General features: G+C 43.8%; 1 protein-coding gene across 3 annotated transcripts in view; it reads right to left on the bottom strand.

The window, feature by feature from the left end:
- TTYH3 (tweety family member 3) overlaps positions 1-25,926 on the bottom strand; it is a 72,701-nt gene that overhangs the window by 32,525 nt on the left and 14,250 nt on the right. For all 3 annotated transcript variants that reach the window (XM_054080472.1, XM_054080470.1, XM_054080471.1), the window contains exon 2: positions 876-1,045. In XM_054080472.1, coding sequence (XP_053936447.1) covers positions 876-1,045 — 170 coding nt within the window. The remainder of the gene's footprint in view (positions 1-875; positions 1,046-25,926) is intronic.

Genomic DNA, 25,926 nt, shown 5'->3' with positions numbered 1-25,926 from the left:
GACACTGCAGAATACAATCATGTCATTACCTCCTTTTCAAATAAGGGAGTGCTCCCAGCCCTGCCAAGGGGCAACTAAGACCACCTGGAATCCTGGGGAAGAGTAAGATGATGCTTGGAATTGGTGAGAAATGCAGTGTTCAATCTCAGGGCACATATCCATAGATATCTGAGCATTCACTCTGCCCAGTCAAAACAAACTATGTCCCTGCTTTCAGATACCCCATCAATAACTTTCTAGGGAAGGGGACCCTCATCTGTGTTGTCTTAAACCAAACAGAAACTAAACAAAACTTAATTTATCTCCTTTTAACTTATGCCCATTTTCTTCACTAATTACTTAGTTTTTGTTTTCCTGAAACCCTTATTTTCACCTCATCTTCAAAAGATTTCTTTTGCTCAGTCACAACATGAAGCATTGCTGACACCAGCAGCCCATTACTGCAGACAATGAAATGCAGTAGTCTTACACAGGCTGCAAAATCTGAACCTCCAGTCAAATACCAATACTTCCAAACCCCAAAGAGTAATCTGTGTCTTTCCTCCTAGTCTATTCTCCCATGTGGTCATTCTTTCTAGACACTAGATTATAAGAAATCTCCACCAAGACTTGACAAGTATTTCAACTGCATCCATCTTATTCAAGCGATAAGCTTCCGAGGATGCAACGTCCTTCGTTTACCAATTGAAATTATCAAAGAGCAGGACATGAGCTATTCTTTTTCACATTGCTCAAACCATCAGGCACTTCAGCAGGTGGCAGAAAGGAAGAAAATATGTTACGGATATTTAAAACACATATATACCAAAGAGGATTATGGCCAGGATATGCCACCCCAGGTAACAGGGAAGATCCCTGTCAGGTATTAACCGTACCTGCACACCAGGGTTGCAATGATGACACACCATGCCGTACAGCAGCAGTCAGCATTTAGATGTTCTTCGCTCTTCCGATGGCGGCAACACAGCCAAAACGAGTAGAACAAGAGGAAGAGCAGGTCCAGAGCGAGGCAGGAAAGAGCGACGCCACCCAACAGCAACAGGGCCTGTGGAAAAAAGACGGGTGTCACATCTGACCAGGGCATAGGCACAGCAGGGGATGTGAATCAGAACCTGAACATTTGAGGGCTCTGCAACCAGACAGCACCGAAGGTATACTCTGAAAACAAGTTGTTCTATGGGTTTTGTATATGTTTTTAAATATAAACAGGAGACTTCAGCCCCACTTTTTCCTCCCCTTTCTGCATCACACTTGATGAATCCATGTTCTGTACCTACGCACTAAAGAGTTGAGCCATTTTGTCTCTCCCAGTGCGCAAACAGCCTAAGCAAATCAGAGCGAGTTTCCTCTTTACTCCTGATCAGAGGTCAGCAGATTTAACGGAAATAAAAAAAGTTCAGCCAGCTGCCTCTATCTGTACAGCTCTTTAATCTTCATGAATAAATATGCAGGCTTATTCATTAGAAATCCAAGTGCATGAGTGGGTTTGAAAGGGGGTGGAATTTATTATACAGGCATGAGATTGATTTAAAAAAAAATTAATCCCCATGCAATGCTTCTGCTCAAGGTAGATCTGGAATAAATGCTAAACCTCTCCATACACCATCCACATATATAGGTACAACAAACGTGGATGCTACAGACACACTGGCTTGAAGCCATCACAAGCTGAGTTATTGTGTTATACCTATTTCTAGTCTGATATTCCAGGGAGAAAAAAAGGGAAGCAGTAAGTGCTTAACTCTGTTCCAGTTTCTTTTTTTTTTCCAGAAAATCCTGGCCAATACCCAAAACCGCAAAACAATTTTGTTAAATAAAATAAAATAAAATAAAAATCCACTCTAACACCAAATCCAGCCACAATTTCTCATATGGATCAATAAAGTATTCTGCCCATAAGCTTTTTTGGATAAACCCTTGGTAGTGGTGTCAAATGCCAATTTATTAGAAACCACTTAAATATCTGGAAAGAGCCTCAGTCACCTACTGCTGCCCTGGTACTTGGAAGGCAGACATTGGTCTGTATCAGCACACCTAAACTAGAACTGGGTTTGGTTTTTTTTAATCCATATCTCTTTCCTCCCTGTGCAGAAGTTCCTTAAAGAACATTTCGATGCTTCCTCCTGAAACAAAAAACTTCCTCCTGGTTAAAGAAATGAAACAACGCTGCAGAAAGTAAAATTCTCATCCGAACCGGTGACCGTTCCTAATGGAATCTGGTAATAAACTTGCTCGCACAGGCTTTTCTTCCCCTTCTTTCCCCCCTGGCCTGCTCCCTAGGTATTCCCTGATGAGTTATTATCCTGGCAAACTATACAAGCCACACAAGGTACTTTCCAGCCAAGCAAATGTCAGCGTGTACAGGCTGCAGGGCTCGCTGCCATACACAGAGATTCACGCTAGTTAAACCCAACTGCTGCATCACAGGTACTGCACGCGACCGCGTGCCGCTGGCTTTCCCAGCCGTAAGGAACCCACCCAAAACGCATCAAGCGCATTGGGATGGGGAGGGAGCTTACGGGTACTGCTTTCCCGAATTCCGCCAGCAGAAACCCAGTCCTGTAGCGGAAAGCAAAATGCGGGATCTTTAACAGAGAAGAAAGAGTGGGGGTGGAAGGGAAAAAGCCCTATCCCCCTTTCCCATGATTATGCCAGATGGTGTGGATGCTGTTTGAGTTCCTGAGCAGAAAGGGGCCTTCAAGAGGGAAGCTGCATTCGGAGCCCCACGTTTTCCCACTTCTGAAGGCTTGCCATGTACGAGCACTCAATACTAATTTAACTAACACATTCGGCGTACCGAAGCTCCTTGGGGATAGTCTTTATTTCTAAACACGTCAGGCTGTTGTAATGCAAAGCTTTCCTGCACTGCCTGCCTGCACTTCTTTTTTTCACACCCTCAACCATCCTGCCCATACTAAAAGGCATTACCACCGGAAAGATGAATCCATCCTCCCAGCAACTCTTTATCAGCAAAATATTCACACTGCATCTCCAGATGTAGGGAACAGCCCTCATTAAAACGGAAAAAAAGAAATACTGAAAAGCAGAAAAAAACCAAAAGACTGCCAAGCAGCAAGAAACCTAAAGTTCTCAGTGCTTAATGTATGCTTTAATTTATGCATCTGGCCAAAAGGACTTGGCTGGCCACTACACCGTGATCTGTGTTTCATTTTCCAGAGAATATTTGTTTTTCATTAATGGATAGGTGCCATGACAACAAGTGAAATCATGCAGCAGAGCAGTTATTAATCTTCCTTACTGATGAGTCAGTTTAGGACCCAGAGACTGGCTGGCAGCAAAAGCCTGGTCGCAACCAAAGATACGCCTGAGCCTGCTTGTCGGGATTAAACGACAGTATTTTAAAACAGAGGGTTGAGGCTGGATAAACCCTCAGACACACTATCCCGCAACAGTAAATCTGGGACTCGGTTATCCAAGGCCACGTTATCCTGAGTAAATGTAAAATTATGCACTGGGCCTTTTGCCACAAAAGAGCATCAATTCATCTTCGAACATTTGCTGAGCTATCAGAACCTTTATAGCAAATGATGCATGAACTGCCCTTACAGGAAAATGGAGACAACTTGGAGGAGCAACATTTTACCACTGTGCTGACACTAATGGCAGAAGTGGAGACAGAGCAGTCCCTGCAAATGAGTGTAAATCCAAGCCCTATCAGCCAGACTGGCAGGAGACAAAGCTACAGTGTTAGAAAGCACTTTCAAAATAAAAGCTTATAGCAGTACACACCAAAGCAACCAAAAGCAGCACTGCTAGCCTGGAAAAGCACCGCGAAACCCGAATACCCACTGGTCTCATGCAGGGATGGTTCTTGTAGCCTGTTGCAGTGCTAATAGCCTTTCTCAACTCCAGCATGGTTGCCAGGATTCACAGTATTTACTCTCTCAGTGGGAATAAGAAGCCAAAAAACAGGCAGAAAATATCTATGCCCCCACTTTCACAGTAAGAAACAAAGGGCACGGCAAAAACATCTGCTTCAAAAATACCTGGAGCTGGTTAGCTCTTCCACAAGGTATCAGGGTACCCACAGGTGCTGAAGTTATACCTAAGGACATACATGTCTATCAGCCTTCAGTTAGCACAATCGTTGGCCTCTGAGACCATGCCTTGTGTTACTGTGGATCAATTGAACCAATATACTTGTCTACCGGGTGAAAAATTTCCATACAAGACTGGTTTCAGCTCTCAGACCGCAAGTTCCAAACTGTGATCCACAAACACTAGTTACCTGAACCTCTGTGGTCCTGTAAGGCTAACTTTAGCTGCTGAAACTACATTTAAAGGAATGATACTCCATCCCACCCCACATATACAATCAAAGAGAAGTGATGTACCTAAACAGGAGAAAAGGATGCAAGATACACTTAATTATATATTTCCTTAGAAGGGAAAGTCTAAATAAAGCCACAAAGCATTGTAATGCAGGAGGTAAACATTGGGTTGCATTCACCTAAGCATCAAGGTTTAGCAGCGCTGTACGTGCTGCTTGTTCTTCACTTGACTGTACAGAGCGTTGGCTTAGGGAGACCTCCTCACACCACCACCTGCCCTGTGCCAGGAAGGTTACTTGGCACAAGTAGTCCTGGCAGCAGAACAGGTTTAGAAAGGGAGTTCTGAATGCACATGGGCTCAAAAATAATCCATGTGTTTATTAAGTACAAGTTCTACCAGTCTCAACCTGTCCAACTCCTGGTTACTGCATTCTTTAGACCTTAACTGTACTAACAGCAGCATGGTGTAGCAAACAGCTCTTCACATAGAATAGATGTTCTATTTCTGGATAGCACTGATATTTTACTACTAGTTAGGAAGTCCACTAAAACCTCATTAAGAGACTTGAGAGTAAAGCTGATGCCTTCAGGAGGTTCCTGAAAAGCACGATGCAGTTCAGTTTCTAATCTTCCACCAATAATTTTACAGTTATTTCATCTTAGAGCTACATAATTTCAACCCACAGGACAAAATAGCTACAGCTTTTGAGCATCTCAACAACAGCTGTCTTAATCATTGCCAGATTGAGAACTGTTTATAGTTTTACCTTAAAGTCAGCTTTTGCCAAAAGAAAGCTTTCCACTGAATCTGCAACTAATGTTCCTTCTGAATTTCCATGCAATGACTTGAGATTGCCATAATAAAACAGAGCGAAGAGGTTAAAGGAGTGTGGGAAGAGAGAAACGTTCACCCAGAAGAACAAATGAAGCAAACTGGGCTGCTGCCAAAGGAGGACTCATCTCTATTTATTCTATGAAGGACGGAAGTCATCCTAGCAAGAAAAGAAACTGCTGTGGGATAGCATCATGCCTACACTACTTCCTACAGTTTTTTTGCAGACTTCAAGACATCTCCAAGAATCTTACGTACTCATAGATAAGCAACTATGCCCCACTAAACTGATTTTTTTTTTTTTTGTAACGCTGACAACACAAAGAACACACTCTGACCCCCTCATCAACTTGTTCTGAACAGGCTGCGTGTTCAGAGACTCAATTTTAATTTCTGAATAATGCTGTATGTGGCGTTTGTTGAGGTACTTGTGTCTCAGGATGTCATTCATTGTGCGGCTTCTACAGAAAGATGCAGGCTTTGGTAGGAAACGCAGCCAACCGTGTATTGGCAAATATAAGGGGAGGGGGAAGACACTAAAACCACTGCTGATCTCAGCACTAAACCATCTGTATCTCCTCTGCCTGGGGGACAGGGCTTCCCAGGCCAATCACTGTACTCAATGCAGTAGAGAAGCAAGGCTGGGCAGGAAACGTGCTGTGGAAGAGGCTTTTCCCACGGTACGGAGATGTATTCTCCTTCATGAGGGATCCCTCAGCAGCATGGAAGAACATCATGGAAACAGAAGACAGCTTCCATCATCTCATCTCCTTACACAGACACATCCCCGATTAACTGTGCTGTGCAGTAGATTTTATATAAATAGGGCAAGTCCACACTGGAGAAAGCAATATAGGCCAACATATCGCCTTTAGGTTTTTTGGCTGTTGACTTTCCTTTCTGAAAAAGGGAAAATGCCAAGTATTATGTCATACTTCCCCCCCCATCACCTTAAACAATACAGCAGTCACACTAGAATAAAACAGATCTGCAGCTGAAACATCTCCCAGCGTGACTCAGTAGCTCAAATTATTTAACCAAGTTGGTTAAACAAACAGGCTACCTTCTTCAATGCGGAGAAGCTAGCGACATGGGCAAGGGCATTCCACAATTATTTGGTATTAGAGCCCTGAACTAAAGCGACTTTAATTACAAAAGAGTGTTCACACAGGGTTTTAATGTAGTTTAACTAGAATAGCCTTAATTCAGTGTAGTTTAATTCACTTTAGTGCATTTAAAGTGGTTTAACTAATCTGCTTTGAATTTACTACTTCAGTTAATTCAGATTAATTTCTCAAGTGCCCTTGTGCGGGCAATGACCGAGAACAAGGCCAGGTTGATTAAAGATTCATCATTTCCTCCGTACTAACATTCTGACCTTTTATTTCGCAATTAAAGACTTCCAACACTGCCTTTGTGTTTGGTTCAATTCACAGAAGCCGCCAGTGCAGAGGCCAAAAGGACCCAACCCTGCAGATACTTGGTTTACTGAAGTAACCAACACGCAATACGATCATTGCTACAGTTTTGAGAGCTGTGGTTAAACAATATACAGCGCGGCTATGTCTGCACACCTCAACTTCCATAGGTTACATAGGAGCAGGTGCTAGAATTCATCAGAGCATCTCATATCAAAGAAATAGAAAGCAAATCCTTTCTACTCAGAGCTTAACAATTGGGTTGGATTTTTTTTCTGCCCATGAATGCAGATCTAAGCCGCGCTAATCAGCAGTGAACACTGGAGTCCTATTGGGTTGAAGTCAAATACCCATCCATTTATTCCCTCAGCTGTTACCAACTCAGCAATCTCCATCTTACACAGCAAGGAAACATTCCCAGAGGTAAGGGGGTCCGCTAAATTAGATGGTCTTATCCCTAGCTTCTCCATAATGCTGGCTGAACGCCTCTCCACACTACAGCGATGAAAAGAATGAGAGACTCACCAAATTCAGTTTCCACTGACAGGTCCCCACAGACTAAATCTTTATTAAATGAGGCTTAGCTCAGAACTGGCAGCTTGTCAAATGAGCATTCTCGCTGAAAAGGCAGATTTCCTTTCCGGGGATTCTGCAAATTCCCCTGCAGGGCTCTAAAAAAACACCACGGATGCCATGAGTGTTCATGCAGGTCTTTGCCCCAAATCCCATACCAGCAAAACGTGTAAGAAATGCCCTTAGGAACAGGCCTTCAGCTTCAGAAGTTTACTCCTTCTGAGCATTCCCAGTTAGACACAGTTAAAACTATCAGTTAACTTTGTTTAAAGGCAAGAAACAGATAAATATTTGGAATATTGAGGTGAAGGGCACTGAAAGGATAGCTGGAAGAATCCAGTGGGTGTCCAGCACGCTTGTGTCCACACCAGCAGAGCAGATATTCCTCTCCCACAACAGATTAGCTCACACATTCCCACCTGACAGCAGCTCCTCTACTTGAGGTCTTTTAGAAGCAGCTTTATTTCCTTGGTTAGAAAGCTGTAACATCCATTAAAGTCTTAAAACACAATCTCCTCACTAGGTAGTTTTCCAGCAAACTGGATAATGGAAAGAAACCCTGTGCAATAAAGGAAGTATGAATTTAATGCTCCTACAACTCAGGGATAAGCAAGTACTGCCTACGTTACCTGGCTGAAGCCCCAGTGCTGTAGAAATTCCCATGCCAAGACAATTCCACATCCCTAGCTCTGCAAGGGGAGCTCAGCTACGTTCCCGCCCGCCTAGAACTCCCTGAAGGCAAGACGTGGCACAGCCAAGCATGGGACCAGGGCACACTCGCACAGCCCAGCATGTGAGCCAGGCAGTGCTGGGGGAAAAGAGAAAAAAAAAAGAAAAAAAGAAAAAAAAAGAAAAAAAAAGGCAGGAAATGCTTAGGCCTGAAGCCCAGTGACTTAATCCAATTTCCATCCTTTTTCCCTTCCCCCCCTCTTACTGCGTGGGCTCTCAGAGACAATACACTTCATTTAAAGGGGGGGAAAAAAAACCAAACCCTCTATCCTTACACACTACCAAGCAAAGCACAGGGACATGACATTTTTTTAGTCTATCTGTGCTGACCATAAATGTTCTGAACTGGCCAACAACCTCAAGGATTTTCTTCCAAGACTCCAGCTGTGAGGAGTTTGTGGTTTATTGCCTGCTAGCTGCTCTTTAGTTGTTGTTTCTTCTTAGACATGGTTTGAAACACAAGTATTCATATCGCTCCCGCAAATTTCAGGAGTTTGCCACAAAGACAGTGTCTTTCAGTGGAGATGATTACACGCATCATCTACAAGTCTTCTGTTCCTCCGTGGGACCTAAACCCTGTCCTTTCCAGGATGGGATAGGTATTGACGTGTCACTGGTTAAGATTAAATGGTGTATTTATGCTTTGGGTAGCTTCTTGCTTGTCTTTACCATCCCCTCTTAAACCAGCCAAACAAATCAGGAGATCAGCCACTACAGAATTGGAAGATGCTGAGCTCAACCCTCAACTCTGATGTCCAGAGCAGGAAAGGACTGATAGGGACATCACTGCAGCTGCATAAACCACACAGTACCCCCTTATCAGGCAGCCACCAGTCTGCTTTGAGAGATGCTCTCACATGCCGTTCCTGTTTGGAAGAGGATGAACAAGAGAGGGGAAGGAGAGCGGAAATGAGCAGCGCCACCCCTAAATGGAACAGAAAACAGAAACTTGTCCCAATTGTGGAAACTTTCCCTAAAGGAACATCAACCCATCAACAGGGATAGCTCATCCCATCATCAGGGACGGCAGTGTTTCCATAAGCACAGCTGCTGTAGATAATGCAGTTCCGCTCACTTCTGACATTATTTTGAACTTGTTGGTCTGTCTTCAGTGATGCAATATCACATCACTTGTCAGTTAAGCGTTGCTGGGGAAAGATGATTTGTTTGAATTCCTCACAGGGCATGCCTTCAGCTGCCGAGGATGCAAGCACAGATGTCCAGCACAAGCATTCTTCCTCTCACTATACTTTTCTAGCATCTTCTCTATGCAGCTCATGACTTGCATACATATCAAAGCATCTGAGAGGAAAATAGTTTGAGCTACTTAGTTTACTCCTTCCTATCCTACCACTTTCCATCCACCTCAAGCAATAAAAACCTCACACTGAGTTTTCAAATTTGTCTCCAAAATTCCCACGTGGAAGAAGTTTAACAGAAGATATTTTTAACCACCACACTTGGACTGAAGTGATTCTGGAAAGCCAGGGCATGCTGCCTTCCACGGGTTTCCACTATGGGACCATGTACAGTGACTCATTCCCTTTGCAATACCACTGCAACCTTCCACTGCCAAGTATTTTTGGTGGGACTGTAACCAGGATTTGTTACGGCTCGCTGATCAGGCCCAAACAGGTAAGGAAGCGCATTCACTTTAGGGAGAAATGCAACAACAGGACTAACAGAAGGAGCAACTTCACTTTGGCTCCCAAGCACTGTGTGCAAATAATATAGTCCAATGTCTATTTAAACCTACCAAGCTCATTTTCATGGAGACTATTCAGGATGGAGCAATGATTTATGGCAAGACTGATAACTGATCTGCAAAAAAAACATTAAACACCCTTTTTTTTAAAAAAAAAAAATCACAATACCAACGAATAAACAAGGAATTAGAACTCCTTGCAAACAGAAGGATTGTAAGTGTCCTGACTACCACAGGAACAAAAAGTATGAAGAAACTCAACCAAGAGATGATGTGGTCAGTTTGCAACTTAAAGTCAATCTCTAGACTCTAAAGTGAGAGGCATGGAACGACAAAAGGGGGGGAAAGTACAGTATTTCCATCGATATTCATCCTATTCAGCTTCACTGTCATTTGTCTGCAAAACTGAAGCAGGACAAAGCTGTTTACACAGCAAAAACTTAATGCGTATTAAGAGCTACACAAAGCCTACTACAGAGTGAGATAAACGCTTTCCATTACATCAGCAAATTACACTGCTCCAGCTGCCCCGGTGGTTGACCTCTGGGAGGGGATAAAGAGCAAAATCAAAGGCAAACTGCCCTACATCTGTAAAAAGTCACAGCCCATTGTGCTACAGCTACCAGCCCACATGACATCTTCCTTAAAATAATTCGTGTTTGAAGTTTGTGCTAATGCAGTCAGTCAGTCATGTGGAGAAGCTGCAAAGAACTGGGAAGGGGCAATATCCCATAGGGATATCTTCTGTAAGTTGGGGAAGGAGGAACAGACCTCTGACCCATCTATTGACTGGAACTGAACTGACCTCCTTGCACAGACAATGCAAATGTATCATTTAACAGCCAGAGACAAACAACTGCCACGCTTCTTGCCATAAATTCACTCCAAACTTCTCCTTGAAGACAACTATGGTTGGGGTTTAAAAAAAAAAAAAGAGAGGGAGGAAGAGGAAATCTCTTCCTTCAAATTAATGCTGGACATTTCTCTCCCCCAAGAGAGCCTTACTCATACACAGGAAACATTTCCACACAGACCCTTCCTTGGTTTTATTTGGTTGGGTTTTTTTAGGTTTTTTTTTAATTATTATTTTTTTCTTGCTTTAAAGAATAAAAAGCTCCCAAAAGAAACCCCCAGAGACAAAAGACAACCAACATTCACTATTGAGAACCTTCAAACCCAGGAGAAAAAAAAAAATACCATCGAGAGACTAACAGAGGAAGCAGATCAAAAAGCTATCGAAGCCAGCCAAGACCCACCACAGTCACAGCTGGAGCCTGTGTTTCTGCACCACTGACAAGACGGGGAGCGTCATTAACCACTTCGCTCGGCACTGCAGCCCGCGCAAGGGAAGCTACAGAGCTAAGAAAGGCCTCATGCAGGCTCCTCGCCAAATGCTGAGAAGGGATTAGGGCCTCCGGCAGCTACACTGAAGGGAAATACAATTTTGAATAGAGATGCTTTCTTTACAGCTTTCCCCATTAAGCAGTGCAGAGCTACAGATGGCTCTCTCAGCGACCAGGGTAAAGTCAGATGCTGCCCCCTCAAGAGCAGCATTCTGGCAAGCGGTCACCACCTTACCCCTCCATTTCTGCTGGCGTCGCGTAGATAAAAAGGGGAGCACGCTTTTTAAATTCACCTCCTGAATGCCATTCGTGAGAACAGGGAAAGAGCTAGCTGTAAATATGCATATAGATTAAAAACCCTGGCAGTTACAAGTCAAATAAGGTGCAACAACATGTATTTACAGAGGACATCCCACTTTGCAGCTCCTGGGCTGAGCAACTCTCCTCAGTCTGCCGTTTCCCCACAGGGTCAGGGGAAGAGAAGAAACTGTCTCCTTTCAACTAAGCAAAGCTGTTCAGCTCTCTTAGGGCTTGCCTGCCTGCAAAGCTGAAAGTTGTCACAGACCACTGGCCTAAAAAAACTTAAAAGACTGGGTTTACATCAGCTGTTTAGGGACAAACACACTTCACTTTTAGCTTCCTTTACCACCAAGTTTTGGGAATACATGGGACATGGGGCTATTTGGCTGTAATAGCAGTTACATCAGGTAAAAGAAGCAGGCAATTTCTCCACTGTGTCCTAAAAGGATTTTTAATTAGCCGCTCCGCTTTCCAAAGACAGACTCATCATTTCCACTAGAAATCAATGCACTTTATAGGTAAACTAATACAGAATCCTTCTTCAGAGATCCTTCTATCCTGCTTGTGAGATCAGAGCTAGTAGGATTCTTCAGGCTCCTGTTCAAGTATTCATTCATACATCAAGTCTTCTGAACTGCATCTTGAGATTGATTTTCCAGGAAAGGTCCCAGAGCTCTCTTAGAGGTTCTGCCTACACTGCTGTCATGGCTACATTTAAAGAAGGAATCCCACTAAAGTGGTTTATAACATGCTCTGGCAGGACAGCATAGACAGAGCTAAATCCTGTTAAGCTACTTAAGTTGCTTTCCCCCTCCAAAGTCATCTGTCAAATGCTGGCCCTACGCTTAACAGCCAGCCAAACTAGCTTATCAAGAGTCATGCTGAAAACACCAAACAAAACAAAGAAATACAGTCATCACACACATGAGGAAGAGAAACTGGGGCAGTGTGCTGCTCCAGTCCCCCCCTGGGGTCCTGAGGGTGGAGAAGGCTGGTGATTTGCTTTTCAATACAGTTAGAGTGCAACCTACTTGCACAACTGTGGGCTTTAAAATGACTTTTTCTTTACATACTACTCTTGATATAGAATCAATATATTACGAAAGGTCTGTGTGGACAATATGTGAATGTAACGCATACTTTTATAATAAAGATCACACTAACTGGAGTAGGGGTAACTGGGAAAACAGAGCACCATTCAGCCTTAACTCAGCATCCCATGTTGAAGAGGGAGAGCAGTGTTCATAGTCATCGGGTCCCCTTTCCCAGTAACATGAAAATAGGCACCAGAGAGTCCCGGAAGATTAATTCCCATAAATGTTAAATGTGCACATTTAAAGTTCCAGTCTTATATAGCATTCACTCCAATAAGCCAACATGTTACTGCAATGATATTTCAGAGACAAATCTCAATTTCATAGATCCAATAAAATAACAGAAAACAATAGGCTGGAAGAGACCTCTGGAGGTCACTGTAGTCCAACTTGCTGCTAGAAGTAGGGCTAATTTAATAGATGAGGTTACAAAGAGCCTTGCCCAGGCAAGTTTCGAGTGTCTAAGGCTTGAGTTTCCCAGGTTTCTCTCAGCCCCTGCTACAGCACTACGAAGAAAGATGTTTGTGAGTGATTGCACCAGAGTGCTACTTCCCATTTGTTGTGGTTGTTGTCACTTTTCCTTTTGCTGGGCACCTCTGACAAAAGTCCGGTGCCACCTTCTCCAAGTCCCTTCCTCAGGTATGCAAAGGCTGCTCATGGGTCTGTCACCTTCTCTCCAAGCTGAAGGATCCTGAGCCTCCCAGCCTTCCCTCACAGGTCAGGAGGCTCTAACCATCTCAGTTGCCTTCCCCTAGGCATGCTCCCATCAGTCAACCCAATTCATCATGCTGTTTTATAGCATTTATGCTGGCACAGGTACCTGTAGGAGATCCCATGCATGTGAAATGGCTGATGACCCCATTTTATGGCTATTTTCAGCTCGTTTAGAGGGCCAGGCAAAGCACAAGCCTTCAGAACTCCTGTTTGTCTCTAGCAGTACCCCACCTGATACGGTCATGAAGCACCAAGAAGTGACAGCAAAGACAGTCGCTCTGTGGGCGTGAGAATGCAGCAAGTATTATACCATCCGAGGTGGAGGGAGACACTCAACAGCATGGATGTTATTCCTCGGAACAACAAAACAAGGCAGCCAAAGGGGAAGGAAAGGAAAGGTAGGGAAGGGAAAAAAAATAGCAGCAGTACAGAAGTTACATGCTTCAGACTGAAAACAAGGCACCTTGGGAGCTACTCAGCGAACCCAACTGCATGGATGCTCGTGCATCCCATTGGCTGCTGCCTTCCAGAGCTGCACAGCAACGAGCTCAGGAGGTGGGAGGCTGCCAGCACGCATGAGAGCTCCCTACTCAACCCCTCCTCCACATCCCCACAGCCCAGCCTGACAAGCACCACGACTGCTCCAGCTAATCGCAATATTGATTGCTCTTCACCCACCAGAGGTCAATCGGGGAGACACGGCCAAAGCTGGCAGGACCTTGGTTAAACAGATGAGTGTTGATGCAGAGCAGCCACACCAGGTTATTTCAATGAAAGTAGGATAGGACAATCCCAGGTTCTACCTCAGTCCACAGCTCAGCTCCTCCTCGGTGAGCAGGAAGATGGCATTGCAGAAACAAGGATGGCGTGGTGGGGAAGGAGCATGATGTACAGTTGTGCTCGTGTCTGACACGGGTCAGAGAAGTGCTGACACCCAAAAGGTATTAATAGTCCTCCCAAACCAGCACGGTGTTGCTCTTGCAGATGTTTCACTCCATTAATTTAAGAAAGCAAGGGAGGAAACACACAATAGAGAAAGCTACGAAGCCTCAGTGTTCCTACCAAAGGGACTCCAGTCCTGGGGTCCCAGACCACACTGACAGGTACGAGAGAAGATCAGAGCTTCTTGCAGGACAAACAGGAGACAGTACAGAAAATGGCATAATGTGGAAAAGTGATCCAGCTGTTGGGCTTACCACCACCACCACAGCCGTGAAACAGAGCGCAAAGAGCACTATGGATGTGGAGGAGGAAAATGAGTTCTAGTGCCCGAGCACGACAGCTCACAGCAGGAGAGCTTGCTACAGCTTCACTCTAGCACTTAAACCAAAACAACATTAGATGCGAGCAAAAATTAATCTTTAAGACAGACACACACACGAAAAGGTTTCAATTGCAAATTGAACCCTCAAATGCAATGTTCTGCAGGTTCTAGCACAAAAAAGGTCTGGAATTCTTTCTGCCTAGACCTAGAATCATGATCTCCCACAAGTACTTAGAGCCAAGCAAACCATACCATGAACTCCTCTGCCCTATTTCTCAGTACACACAGGAAAAGCTCATCTCCAGAGCAGTCAATACCAAACAGATACATCTTCACAGATAGCGTCTGGTCAGACAGTGCTGACTTCTGGCTTGGAAAAGAAAAGCTAAAAGGAAAAAGGCTGAAAACTGAAGAGCAAAACAAAACAGCCCAACATCTATCATTTTTTCAAAGAAAGCAAATGGAAGTTCTCTGTTGTTACATTCTTGAGTTGGCCACTGGAAACAGAACCAAAGACCACGGCAAGATCTTAGGGCAGCAGAGTGAATGTACAAAGAGCATAAGTTAATGCTGGCCACACAGTGGCCTATACAAGACCCCAGGTAAGCTAAAAGCACGAGGGCAGAGGAAGAAGACAGAATTTCGGTATGGGGAGAAGGTGTTTTAGAACACATGCACATACAACTCCCGCAGCTTCTTTCAGTGGTTCACCTCCTGCAAAGCTCAGGAGTCCATTACACACAAGACTCATCATCTCTTCACTGGCAAAGAAAAGCGTGTTGCAGGGTGGAGGAGCATTAGCAGCTCTCCATTTTTCCATCACACAACTGTGATCATAGCAATTGTTTCTGCAGCCTATAACAGCTACCTGCTTCCCACTATTTGTAAACCAAAAGTCAAACCACTGCAGGAAGAATTGTGGTTTATGTCACTGCCTCCCCAAAATTGCCTGCTCCTCAGCTGATCTAACTGCACTGAAGCAGATGAGAAGCACTAGCATGAAGTCAAATAGATAAGCTTGGATCCTGACAACCAAACTCTGCACTGAAACGGAAGACCCTGGAGCAATCCATGCTGCCAGCTCCGTTGGGGATAAAACAAAGAGCAGATACGATATCTTAAAGACAAAACCTACCGATTCCCCACACACACACATACACACATCTCTTTCTGCTATCTCAAACGGAGAAAAGTCTCCAAGAAATACAGCACCTTCCCCATATACATTTCTGTCAGAGAGAAGTGGTAGATCCTGCCAGCGTACCCAGTACAAAGACATTTTTAAAGGTTTTAGGAACTAAGAGTATAAATTCATTTAAAATCTGTCACATCTTTTGTTAGTTCCCTTAAGTTACATACAGCAAAACTAGTTGTGGAGACATTTGACAAGCAGACAGCTAAAGATTGGATTTCTTCATTATTCTGCAGTAGCCAAAAAGGTTCATAATCATCTCCACGGGCACAGTTCTTAAGCTTATAAATTACTGTTATTTCTGCATCAACTTGCTTTTACTTCAACAAAAGAGCTAAAAAGCATAGTTTTAACAAGTGAGATCTCCCCAGTATTGACAAAGTACTACTTTCCCCATTAAAAGCTGCCACTATATATGAACGTCAGATTTTTTTCTCTCTTCTTCACCACTGAACACTTAGTGACAGAAGAAAAACAAGAACACCAACACAAGAAGGCTGTGACAATTCAGTGCTGCGATGGGTAGGCTGGCTCTCACGGGGTTCAAGCAATCACTCAACATGCCACTGGTGCGGTCTCTGAGCTGTAGACAATGACATGCCTTTACTAAAACAGAGACAGCAAAAGGAGGAAAGAGTAGGCAGCATAACTGCTTCGAAAGTTTGTTATTTAGCCTATCCACAGGGGGAAGATAAAGATTTTCCTTCATTTCCTTCATCTTACAAAAAGGCTGTCCCTATGTCCTCAAATGAGCTCTGACTTGGATATCAGCTACACAAACATTAAGAAGTGTTGTTTAAGTAAGCTATCTAGAGGTCATCATCCATCCAATCTGACCCGCTAGAGCAACAAAGCGCAGCGGACACAACTCCACCCTAACGAGCAGGGCTATTTTTGCTGCTGCGCTTGAGGATCAAGGCTTTTCCCTAAAAAGCTATGATCCCAGGGGCTAAGACTACTTTGATAACAGCTAAAATGGGAAGAAAACATTACTTCCAGCATACTTCAGACTCAAACACCAAGTTGAGGGTAACAAGCACCACGCAGGTTCTGTTAAAACTAGTATCATAGACAGCGCAGCAGCAAGAGTGTCCTATTAAAAATGTGTAACTAAATCAAGGAATTCTAATATTCATAACTGAACTTAAAAGCACTGCCCTCTGGGATCCTAGCGCATTTCCCCTCAAAGACTGCTTGCTTCATTGACAGTCATGTTGCTTTTCATAATCTTGTCCACAAATTCAATCAAGCTCCAGATAAAATCTAATCAAGTTGGACAAGCTGAATTGCAAGGGCTGTGTTTTCAAGTCCTTTAACGGGCAGTCAGCTCAAAATAAACCGCTGATGTCCCAGGACTCAAGCAGGCTTATTTCATGTAGCTCATTGCTGTAGGCACCGAAGATCGTCTTGGCTCTCCAAACTATTTTTAATACTCACTCTAGCAGAGCATTTGATCTCCAGACAAGCTAGGTTTAGTCTTCTGTTCTATTTGCTCACATCCCTAGTGATTTCTTCAGGCACAAAAATGGCTCTCCCTAGGTGTAGCAAAGACCTGCTGTTCACGGAACTTGGTATAATTGTCCCTCAACTTCAGTTTGCCCCTCTGGAAAACACGATCATTTCATCCTGAGGACTACTGCTGGTCTGAAGATAGCAACCATGCTAAAGCAAATATAAAAGCACTCAGAATTTCAAGGCAAAGCAGTTACATTTAAGATGACCTCATAATTCACATCTAAGACACATTGGTCAATGCATCCTTCAGAGACTTTGTTTCCTTCTCTGTCACAACTGAAAAGACAACCTTTAAGCCATAGTCAAGATCTAGATCCTTTGGCTACTTCACAAACAGGCAGCAGGAAAAAAATATTCCTACAACAATTAAATAAGAGAAGAAGCCCATTTATATTTATGTACTTCAGACTAACACATTCAAAAGTTTCAACGTACTTTATGATCTTTAAAATAAAGCAGTTTACTTGAATATTGACCTGTATGCCAACATTGCAAGCAAAAACTATTCAAGAGGTTCTTTGTCCTTAAGTTAAACTCCAATTTTCATCCATGGAACCCACGAATAACAGCAGAACATTTAAATACCATACATGACCCAATGTGACATTGCAAACCAATGCGACTGGGGCTAAAGAATGTCCATATCTCATACGTGACCACCATCTGATGGCTGTTTTGTTCCCCACGCATGTAGAAGTCTTTATTCAGACTAATAGTTTTGATGCAGATTCAAGGCAACTCTCTGAAAGTGATTGTTATGGAGTAAAATAAAGTTTCGTAACCACATGAATCACAAATCTTACCCTAACTAAAACCTTACGACTTTTTCCTGGAAGCATACTTCCCTAGATAACAAGAGAGCAAATGCCCCCCACCAGCCAAATTCCTAGCATTTCAAAAGTAATTATTTCTCAGCTACTGAACAGATAAACAGAACTAACAAGTTTCCAGCCAGCAAGCCACTCCCCATCTTCCTCTTGTTCAATGTGTGCAGCTCGGTCATTTCCGATTTTGATTCCAGCAGGAAGAGCTATTTCAGCCAGAGCACAGAAATAAGATGCCCAGAAGCCCAGACTCACTGACTCTGCACCGCATTAAAAAAGCACTTGGAAAAAAGGCTACTGATTAAAGGAAGGGTGCTGTTATCTCTAACACCCCAAACATCTGAAAGGATGTTCCCTCCCAGGCACTTCGATGTATGAAGTTTGGTTCCCTTCCTTTTTTTTTTGTTTAATAAAGACCTTATAAAACAAAAAATAAGAGCTGTTTGTTGACTTCACTGGGTACCCAGCCAGCTTCAAAATTAAAATATTCCTGCCCTGTCTCCACTCCAGGTTGGTCCCTGGTGATTATCTCCAACGTTTTACATATCAATATTTCTTTCTAGAAACTAAGCTCTAGGGAGAATGAAGAAGTGAAGAAGCTCAATCATATTTATCAGGCTTGACACCTTCTATTGGTATGCAGCACTCGAAAACAATTTCCCTGACAAATGGATGGGCCCACACTAGTCGTACAGCCCCATATCTTGCCTTCAACCTCATTACTCTTTTAAAGAGGTACAGCTTTGCAAAGAGCTTCAAAATGCAAACTGACTTGCAACAGAGGAACTTGAAGGAAAGATGGGGACTGTAGCTACCTTAGAGACACGGAGCTGAACTCGGAGCTCTAGTGAAGACAGTCGTGTGTGCCATTGCTTGTCCAGCTGCAACGTGGCATTAAACCACCAGCTCAGACATTCTATGTCAACACAATACAGCTGTGTGCGATTTCACACGTGATGGCCAAAGCTTTAATGCACTTTGGTGAGGAGGAGATGCACACAAAACACACCATGAAAGGATCAAAACACACAATCTATTGCTGGAGGAGTAAAAAAATTGATCAGTTGCTCATTGCGGCAACAAGAACAGCTCAAGACTGTTGAAGTGATGGAGAGTACGGTCTTCAGGGCAGAGACAAAGAAAGAATAAGCTCTGAAAAGGATGGCTTGACACTACAACTTTAATACAAATATTCCCTGCTCGGCCACAATTCTGCAGGTAGTTTGAAATAAAATGCTATTACAGACCTCTGCACTAGTGGTACAAGTGGTTTGATCTCTCAGCCTTCAGCATTGTTTCCAACTCCAAACCAGAAAGAAGCCAAAAAGGGCAGGAAACAGCTAATCTATAAGCCAAACCCAGAAATGTGGGGTTTTTTCCATAATATTTCAACACCAAAGAAACAAACCAAAACACACTATGGTTAAAAAAACCTGTGGGGTCACACGAAGTCAGAAGTCAGCCAGGAATCTTTTATTTGGCTCCTAAATTCTGCTTATTGATTCAATACCACAAAACATTCCAAAACGGAGATTCAACACAAAGCCTTGCGCATCCTGCACTTTTCCACCCAACTCTTGGCACCAAAGCACTATGAAGGGCAGGTGCTTTGTTGCCGCTGATCAAACGCCTCCGCCTCCGTGTTTGCAGGACTTCTTTTGGATGCAGGACTAGTTACACTATAACTTGGATCAGACCTACCTCTGCCTGGTGTTGAAACCTGTTTTCAGCCAGGTCAACACCTTGATTTAATCACTGAGCAGCTCCAGAGTACAAAGTGTTCCAGTCACCCTCCTGGACCATGAGCTCTAGGAACCACAAACTTCCACTTCAGACAGGCATGATTAAAGGGTTAGAAGCTGCCCAGTCTGCTAGGGATGACGAGTCACATCAGTTTTGCGATTCCCCATGATTAAAGGGTCTGAAGCTGCAAAGTCTATTAGGGATGGAAGAGTTGCATCAATTTTAGGTTTCCTCATACAGGCCCTCAGGTTTAGGTCCCATTTATACAAAGGCACAATGCTGAAACCACAGTTTTGCACTATTTCTCCACTGCGGTCTGGCTTGAAGAGGGCTAGAACATACAAACACTCACAGCCCAAATATAATTTCAAATCATGCTTGATACGTTAAAATATAGCACTATCAATACTTTCTCTCACTGTACACAAATAGTGTTCAACAACAAACACATACCAGTGAGCCTTCTGCATGAATTTATTCCAAATGGGTGCTGGATGCAGTTTTGCCAACACACAGGTCTCAGCTGTGCAGCAGTGCCATTCCACAGGAGTTCAGGAGCAAAGACATCTTTGATGCCATTAAAACAATAATCCAGCTTTTCAAGACTGCGGCTCAGCACTGAATTAGTGCAAAAGGCTCTTCAGAGAAAACCAACAGGGAGACTTTGAGCACACAGATAAAGATAACACCAGAAAGTGCCAGTTAACCTTGCTCCCAATAAACACCTCCCTGTAATCACAGCTCAGCATCGCAGCCCGGGCACGCTGGCACGGTGTTCCCCTCAACCTTCTGTGGAAGGCTGTACCAACTTCTATTTACTTTTTGCTTTAGTTATCATTTTACCGACAAGTAATTGAGCACATACTACCTTGGACTTCTAGGTGGTTTAGGAACTGGCAGCACCAGCATGCTCCAGTCTCGCTGAGCTCCCAGCACAGCTTCAGACCAGTTACAGAACCCAGACATCCAGTTCAGCCCTAAGCAGCACATCATCGCTGTCTTCTGCGCGCTACACAAGCATGATTTCCAACGTGTATTTCAAAATCAGGCAGGGCTTGCCTAGCAGAAGGAGTTTGCAGATGTTTAAAAAAAAAGATCTGCTATGCCACAGAGAAGCAGAATCACTCCTCAAACATTCAGGCAGCAAGTCCAAACCTTGCAGCAAACTTTGGACTGCATATAACTTGGGTATTTCCTGGGGTTTCAGTGTACAAACAAGCAAAGCCAAAGTCAATGTTTGCATGGTCTTCTACAATGTTAAGGCAGTTTATTATAAAGACTTCAAAGCTTTTGTCCAACTTGTAAGGAAAGTGGCAATAGTTAAGTTTTAATAGACGTAACAAAATCCAAACCCAAAGCAAAACCCACAGAAAACATGATTTCAGAATACCTTTTTTTTTTTTCTGGGTTATTAGAAAGAATAGTCTTTCCAAACACAGCAGAAGGGCGGAAACATTTTGTAATGCCGCAGAGTTCCTATTACAGAGCATGACCTGTGCTAGCACTAACCCCAGTCTGCTGCAGGCGTGGACACCAAACCCTTCTGCAATGTGCGGATGCAAAAGAGGAAGCGATGACACTTCAGGCAGCCAAAGCTTCCCTATTAAGTCTGGGATTGAAAAATGTGCAAGACAGCAGAATTAAGAGTCACTTGGTCATAATTTCCGCAAGAAACATTCTGCTCTTACCAGCACTGTTTCAAGCCACCTCTGCTATGCTAATCCCATAACTTGCCAACACTGAAGCACCCTTGATAGAGAGGCCCATTGTCAAAAAATAAGTCCTTCGACATTTGTTTTCATAGCAACTACATCTGGGGAAGATATTACCGCAAAGCATCTACCTCTCAGCAGAGCACTACTTGGATCAGTTTGAGAGGCAGAAACGCCAACACCATATGCTCTGCTGAAGCTTTAGCTGCTTAGAGCTTCAGAGTTCGATGCTTTGTCAGTGTGTGCCACCCCACCCCAGCCCTCTGCGCCAGCCGAAACGTGCACGTGTCACTTGGACACAGCCACTGGGCACATTTCATTACTTGGGATTGCTGCTCCGGAGCTGGGCCTGGAGTACCACTGTTAGCACTGAGATAACAGCAAACAGTTGCTCTCCTGTTTCTATTGTCACACCTCAGCCACCTGCCGATAACCACAGAGAGGCAATCCGCCATCCCAACACGCCTTCATCTGGCAATGCTCTTTTAGGACCATTCAAAGCACGATCTACGTACTGCTACTGATGCAGAGGTGCAATAAAAGGCAAATGTGATCTAGGAAAATAGTGATACCCACAAGCCCAAAAGCAAAATTTTTGCCTTTTATAAAAGGCGCTGACTGCAAATTGGTTTCCCCTCTTGTGATCAACTTATTCTTTGCAATCTTTCACCTTGTATTTCACCGGGAAACTTAAACCATTTTGGAAATTTGCTGCTGATATGGAGACTTTCCCCATTTTCCAACCCACTAAAAGGCTATTCACCTCAGCACTGCAGTTCTGCATTACGAAAGCATCATGTCCTCCCACCAACAGGCAGTCTCACTAATCAGCAGCCCCGTGCCTTTGACCTTGACAGCCTTAAACACATCGAAGCCTTCTTTAAGACTGCAACAGCAACACTACTCACCAAGAACAAAACGATGAAGAAGTAGAAAAAGGAAGCACATTTTCTTTCACATCCTAAATTGGCTGATAGTTCCCTCCCCCTCCGGTTTAATTCTGAGCTATGCTTCCTACTGACTGCTTTTTCTTGTCTCTAGCTATGCCTACTGTAATTATTGTATGTACTGTGTACTTCCATGTCTTCTCAATGCTACCTTTAGCTCAACAACCAGTATTTGAGATGTTTCTAGTCATGAAGAACCACAACAAGCCAGAAGCACTACAGATGAAGACCTCCACAGGTCAAGTGCGAGGTGTTGCGCAGCCACCCCACTAAACCTCAAGGGAAAAGCTTCTTCGCTCAAAACAGCTGCTGTGAACACACCCTTGTCATGGCACGTGCATCTGGCACATGAGCAAGAGCAGCCACCAGAGAAGGACTCTACAAGCGGCCATACCAGGACCAGCTGAAGAATCGAGCTGCAGCGCTCCCTACTCACCAGGTCATCACATGGCCATGGGAGGGATCAGCTTCCAACCACAAGGCAGGTTCTTCTCTAACATCTTCACAACTATTGAAGGCAGTGGCAGAAGAATGGCAGATTTTAGATTACAATGTGTTTCAGAAATAAAACCCCGGAGCAGACTCTTCACTCTGTTGTTTTGTTTTGAACCTCACCTCTGGGGTTAGAAACACAGCCCCCCGATATTCAGTCTGGAAGTACGAGGAGGGATCCATCAAAACAAGAAATCCAAGGGACAACAGCCAGCTGCCTTGTCTGGTTACTATCATGCGCTCATGTGCTGCAGCACTTTGAAGTAGCACAGAGTCAGGACAGATTTCTGGGCTGAAAACTCTTGGAAAGGACTACTTAATCCAGCCTCCTGTACAACATCCAGGCCACAGCCATTGACAGCTGTGCAGTGGACCATTCCTGCTTTGAGGCACACTTGTGGTTCCTCTGACCTCTGGCTTGGCAAGCCCTTCAACATGCACCTACTGGGGCTTTGCAATGACTTCAGTATGCTTGCAACGTCACCAAGGTTGGCCACTTCCACTAAACAAAACCAAAACCAGCATCTACCAGTCCTCTTGGGTATACTTACAGAAACAATCAAAAAAAAAAACCCCAAAAAGGGCTATTTAGGAATATTTAGGAATAGCCCTTTTAGGAAACAGCTGTTAGGGCTGCTTCTAGATCAGCATTCTCAAGTTCGAGGTTCCCTGATACTGGACACAGAAATACATGATCTCACCTTTTCTGGCCGCTGTGGTTCCAGAAACACATTTCATCAGATCTACCCCAGGAATCCATGCTTAGTTACTTATTTGCTATTTGCCAATCACCTCCCGCTTTGTTTATTTTTAATTCCGTGTCTTTCAGTTCACCGCTGTGGCTGGATGGACTTCCAGCCAGCTATCTTGACTGGGGAATCACGTTCCTTAACTTTATACTAACCTTCAGTGTTAATGCCTACATTTATCTTCATAGCTAACTTTGCATTTGAAAATAGCTCTTCTGAAGCACCGAGTACTTTGTTACAAGTGCAGATCAGCAATTTGCATGTTTGGAACATCATCACAAAGCGGGATTCACAAACGTGTAAACAGAAATCCCCCAGGCTGTTCATGACCTCTCCCATAAAAGATACCACAGAAGGGAGCCAGGTGGATCTTTTTGCACTTGAGTAGTTTTATACATATTTTTAAGGCAGGTTGCACCAGACATTCAACTTGCACTTGAAATATGTCAAACTTAAGATCCGCGCTTCCTTACATGGATTTTTTCTTTCTACTCTTTATAGACAGGTATTTTATGCTTCCCTGGTGAATTAATTTACAGAGAGCTTCTTAATCAGGAACAAAGATAAAGCTCCAGTATAGGACTCAACATCCCTTACAGAAGTTTATTCTGTAATCATACGAGGCTGGCAGACTCCACTAACTCGGATCCATTGCAGACTCTCTGAAGCTAAAAAGAGCACTGCTCTGCCTTCCTTTGCTCTATGACCTCTTGGTATCACCACTAGTGACCACAATCCCTTGCCACAAACTCAGCTCACTAAAAACACCAACAAGAAAAGCAGTTTGGGCAACAATGTAGTTAGATTCGCTCTGATCAACCGCATTAGATTAGCGGGGAACATTACCTGACTCCCAACCTATGCAGAAAACTGGATCTTTGACAAGAGACTTTTCACAGCACTTAAGGGCTGGCAGCAGTTGTCTGGAATTCTTCACTCTTTTAGCAGGTGTTAAAGCTTCTGAGAAAGAGCCAAGCAGTACTTTTGACTCACTGAAGCAATCAAACCATTCCTTACATCACCCAAACACTGCAAAAAGTGAGATCAGTTCACTAGAAAGAAGTTCTGAGCAGCCCCAAGATAAGATACCCTGAAGCCACAAAGCAAATATCTGCAATAACTCTCATGTCTTCATGTTGCTTTTTATTGAATGAAAGCAAGCGGTGCATAAACTGCAGAACAAAGTAGAGCAGAGCATCTGCTCAAACACTCTTACAAAGCATTCAGTAACTGTTCTCACTTAACTCTATGCAGTATAAAACCCACCACGATACCTCTGGCAGTAACTGTACACGAGTCAAGTAGCTCTCTTTCTTTTATGGGTCTGCAGAAAAACATCACAAGACACCGTTAGTCTTCACTGCAGAAGGAACGAAAGAGAGAAGCTTTTGATTTTGCTGCTTCTTCCCATCATCTTCAACAATAAAACAGCCAGCTCAAGCTTTTAGTAAAAAGAGAAAGCAAGCTTGATTGTGTACCGAGAAAGCATTTTAATTTAACTCTAGACACTACTAGTGGGAAAAAAAAGCACTAATTCACAGCAGACAAATCTTACTCTCTCTAGACTGGAGGGTAAGGGTGCTTGATAGGGGAGTGGGGCGAAGGGAAGCGGGAAAAGAGATGGCTCGAATATGTCCCTAGTACCTTCAGGGCTTTAATCACATTAGCCGAGACAAGGCAGCCTGCTCTGCTTGCACCTTGATATCAGTAACAGGCTTCCTGTAGGGTTTATTTTGGTCTGCTAATGACAGATCCACTTTCTTAAGGCCTTGTTGCATTAGTTTAAGGACACATCTCATGCTACGCATGTGCATATGTGCCCTTCTTCCTCCCCTGTTCTCTCGATGACGTGGGCCCTGAGGTGCCATGCTTGAGGTTCTCTCCGAAAAATCAGATTTTTCATTTTCCTGTCACGAACTCCCACTATTTAATTTTAGACAGTGCCCTACAGCTGAACAATACAGTCCCAGCCACTTTCCCAGGACTCTGACAATTTTTCTGTGCTCAAAACACTACCTCCTTAGTCGAAAGATCAGAGTGAAAGAAGTGACAAGATCATATAACCAACCTCCACAACTCTAACTGCCCTTTTGTTGATTACTGTCTTTTACAGAGCAAGGATTCAGAGAGCAGAAGCAAGAGAGACAGACCGTCTCAGATCTGACATGCTTGGTGAGACGCATGACTAACCCAGCTCGAGCTAGCAGAGCAGGACAGTGAACGTGCCTGGAATGCTAACTCCGCTTGGAAACCTGTTTACCAGGGACACAAGCATCGGGGTTATCTGGGTGCTGCTTGGAAGTTAAATACATGACAGCTAAGAAAGCAGCAAAAATAGCCTGAAAACCCCATTCCTTGCAAGCAGCTGGGCATCAAACAAGACACTTTCCTAACTACTGAGACCCCACTCAGCTGCACTGGAGGAGCTTTAGGTCTTTAAGGCCAGGACCGTACAGGGATCCAGCACAGTACTGATGCTCACAGTGCC

The sequence above is a fragment of the Cuculus canorus genome, chromosome 15 (assembly GCF_017976375.1).
Source record: "Cuculus canorus isolate bCucCan1 chromosome 15, bCucCan1.pri, whole genome shotgun sequence".
Lineage (NCBI taxonomy): Eukaryota > Metazoa > Chordata > Aves > Cuculiformes > Cuculidae > Cuculus > Cuculus canorus.
Note: the sequence above shows the minus strand (reverse complement) of the source record. Positions and strands in the feature narration are given on the sequence as shown.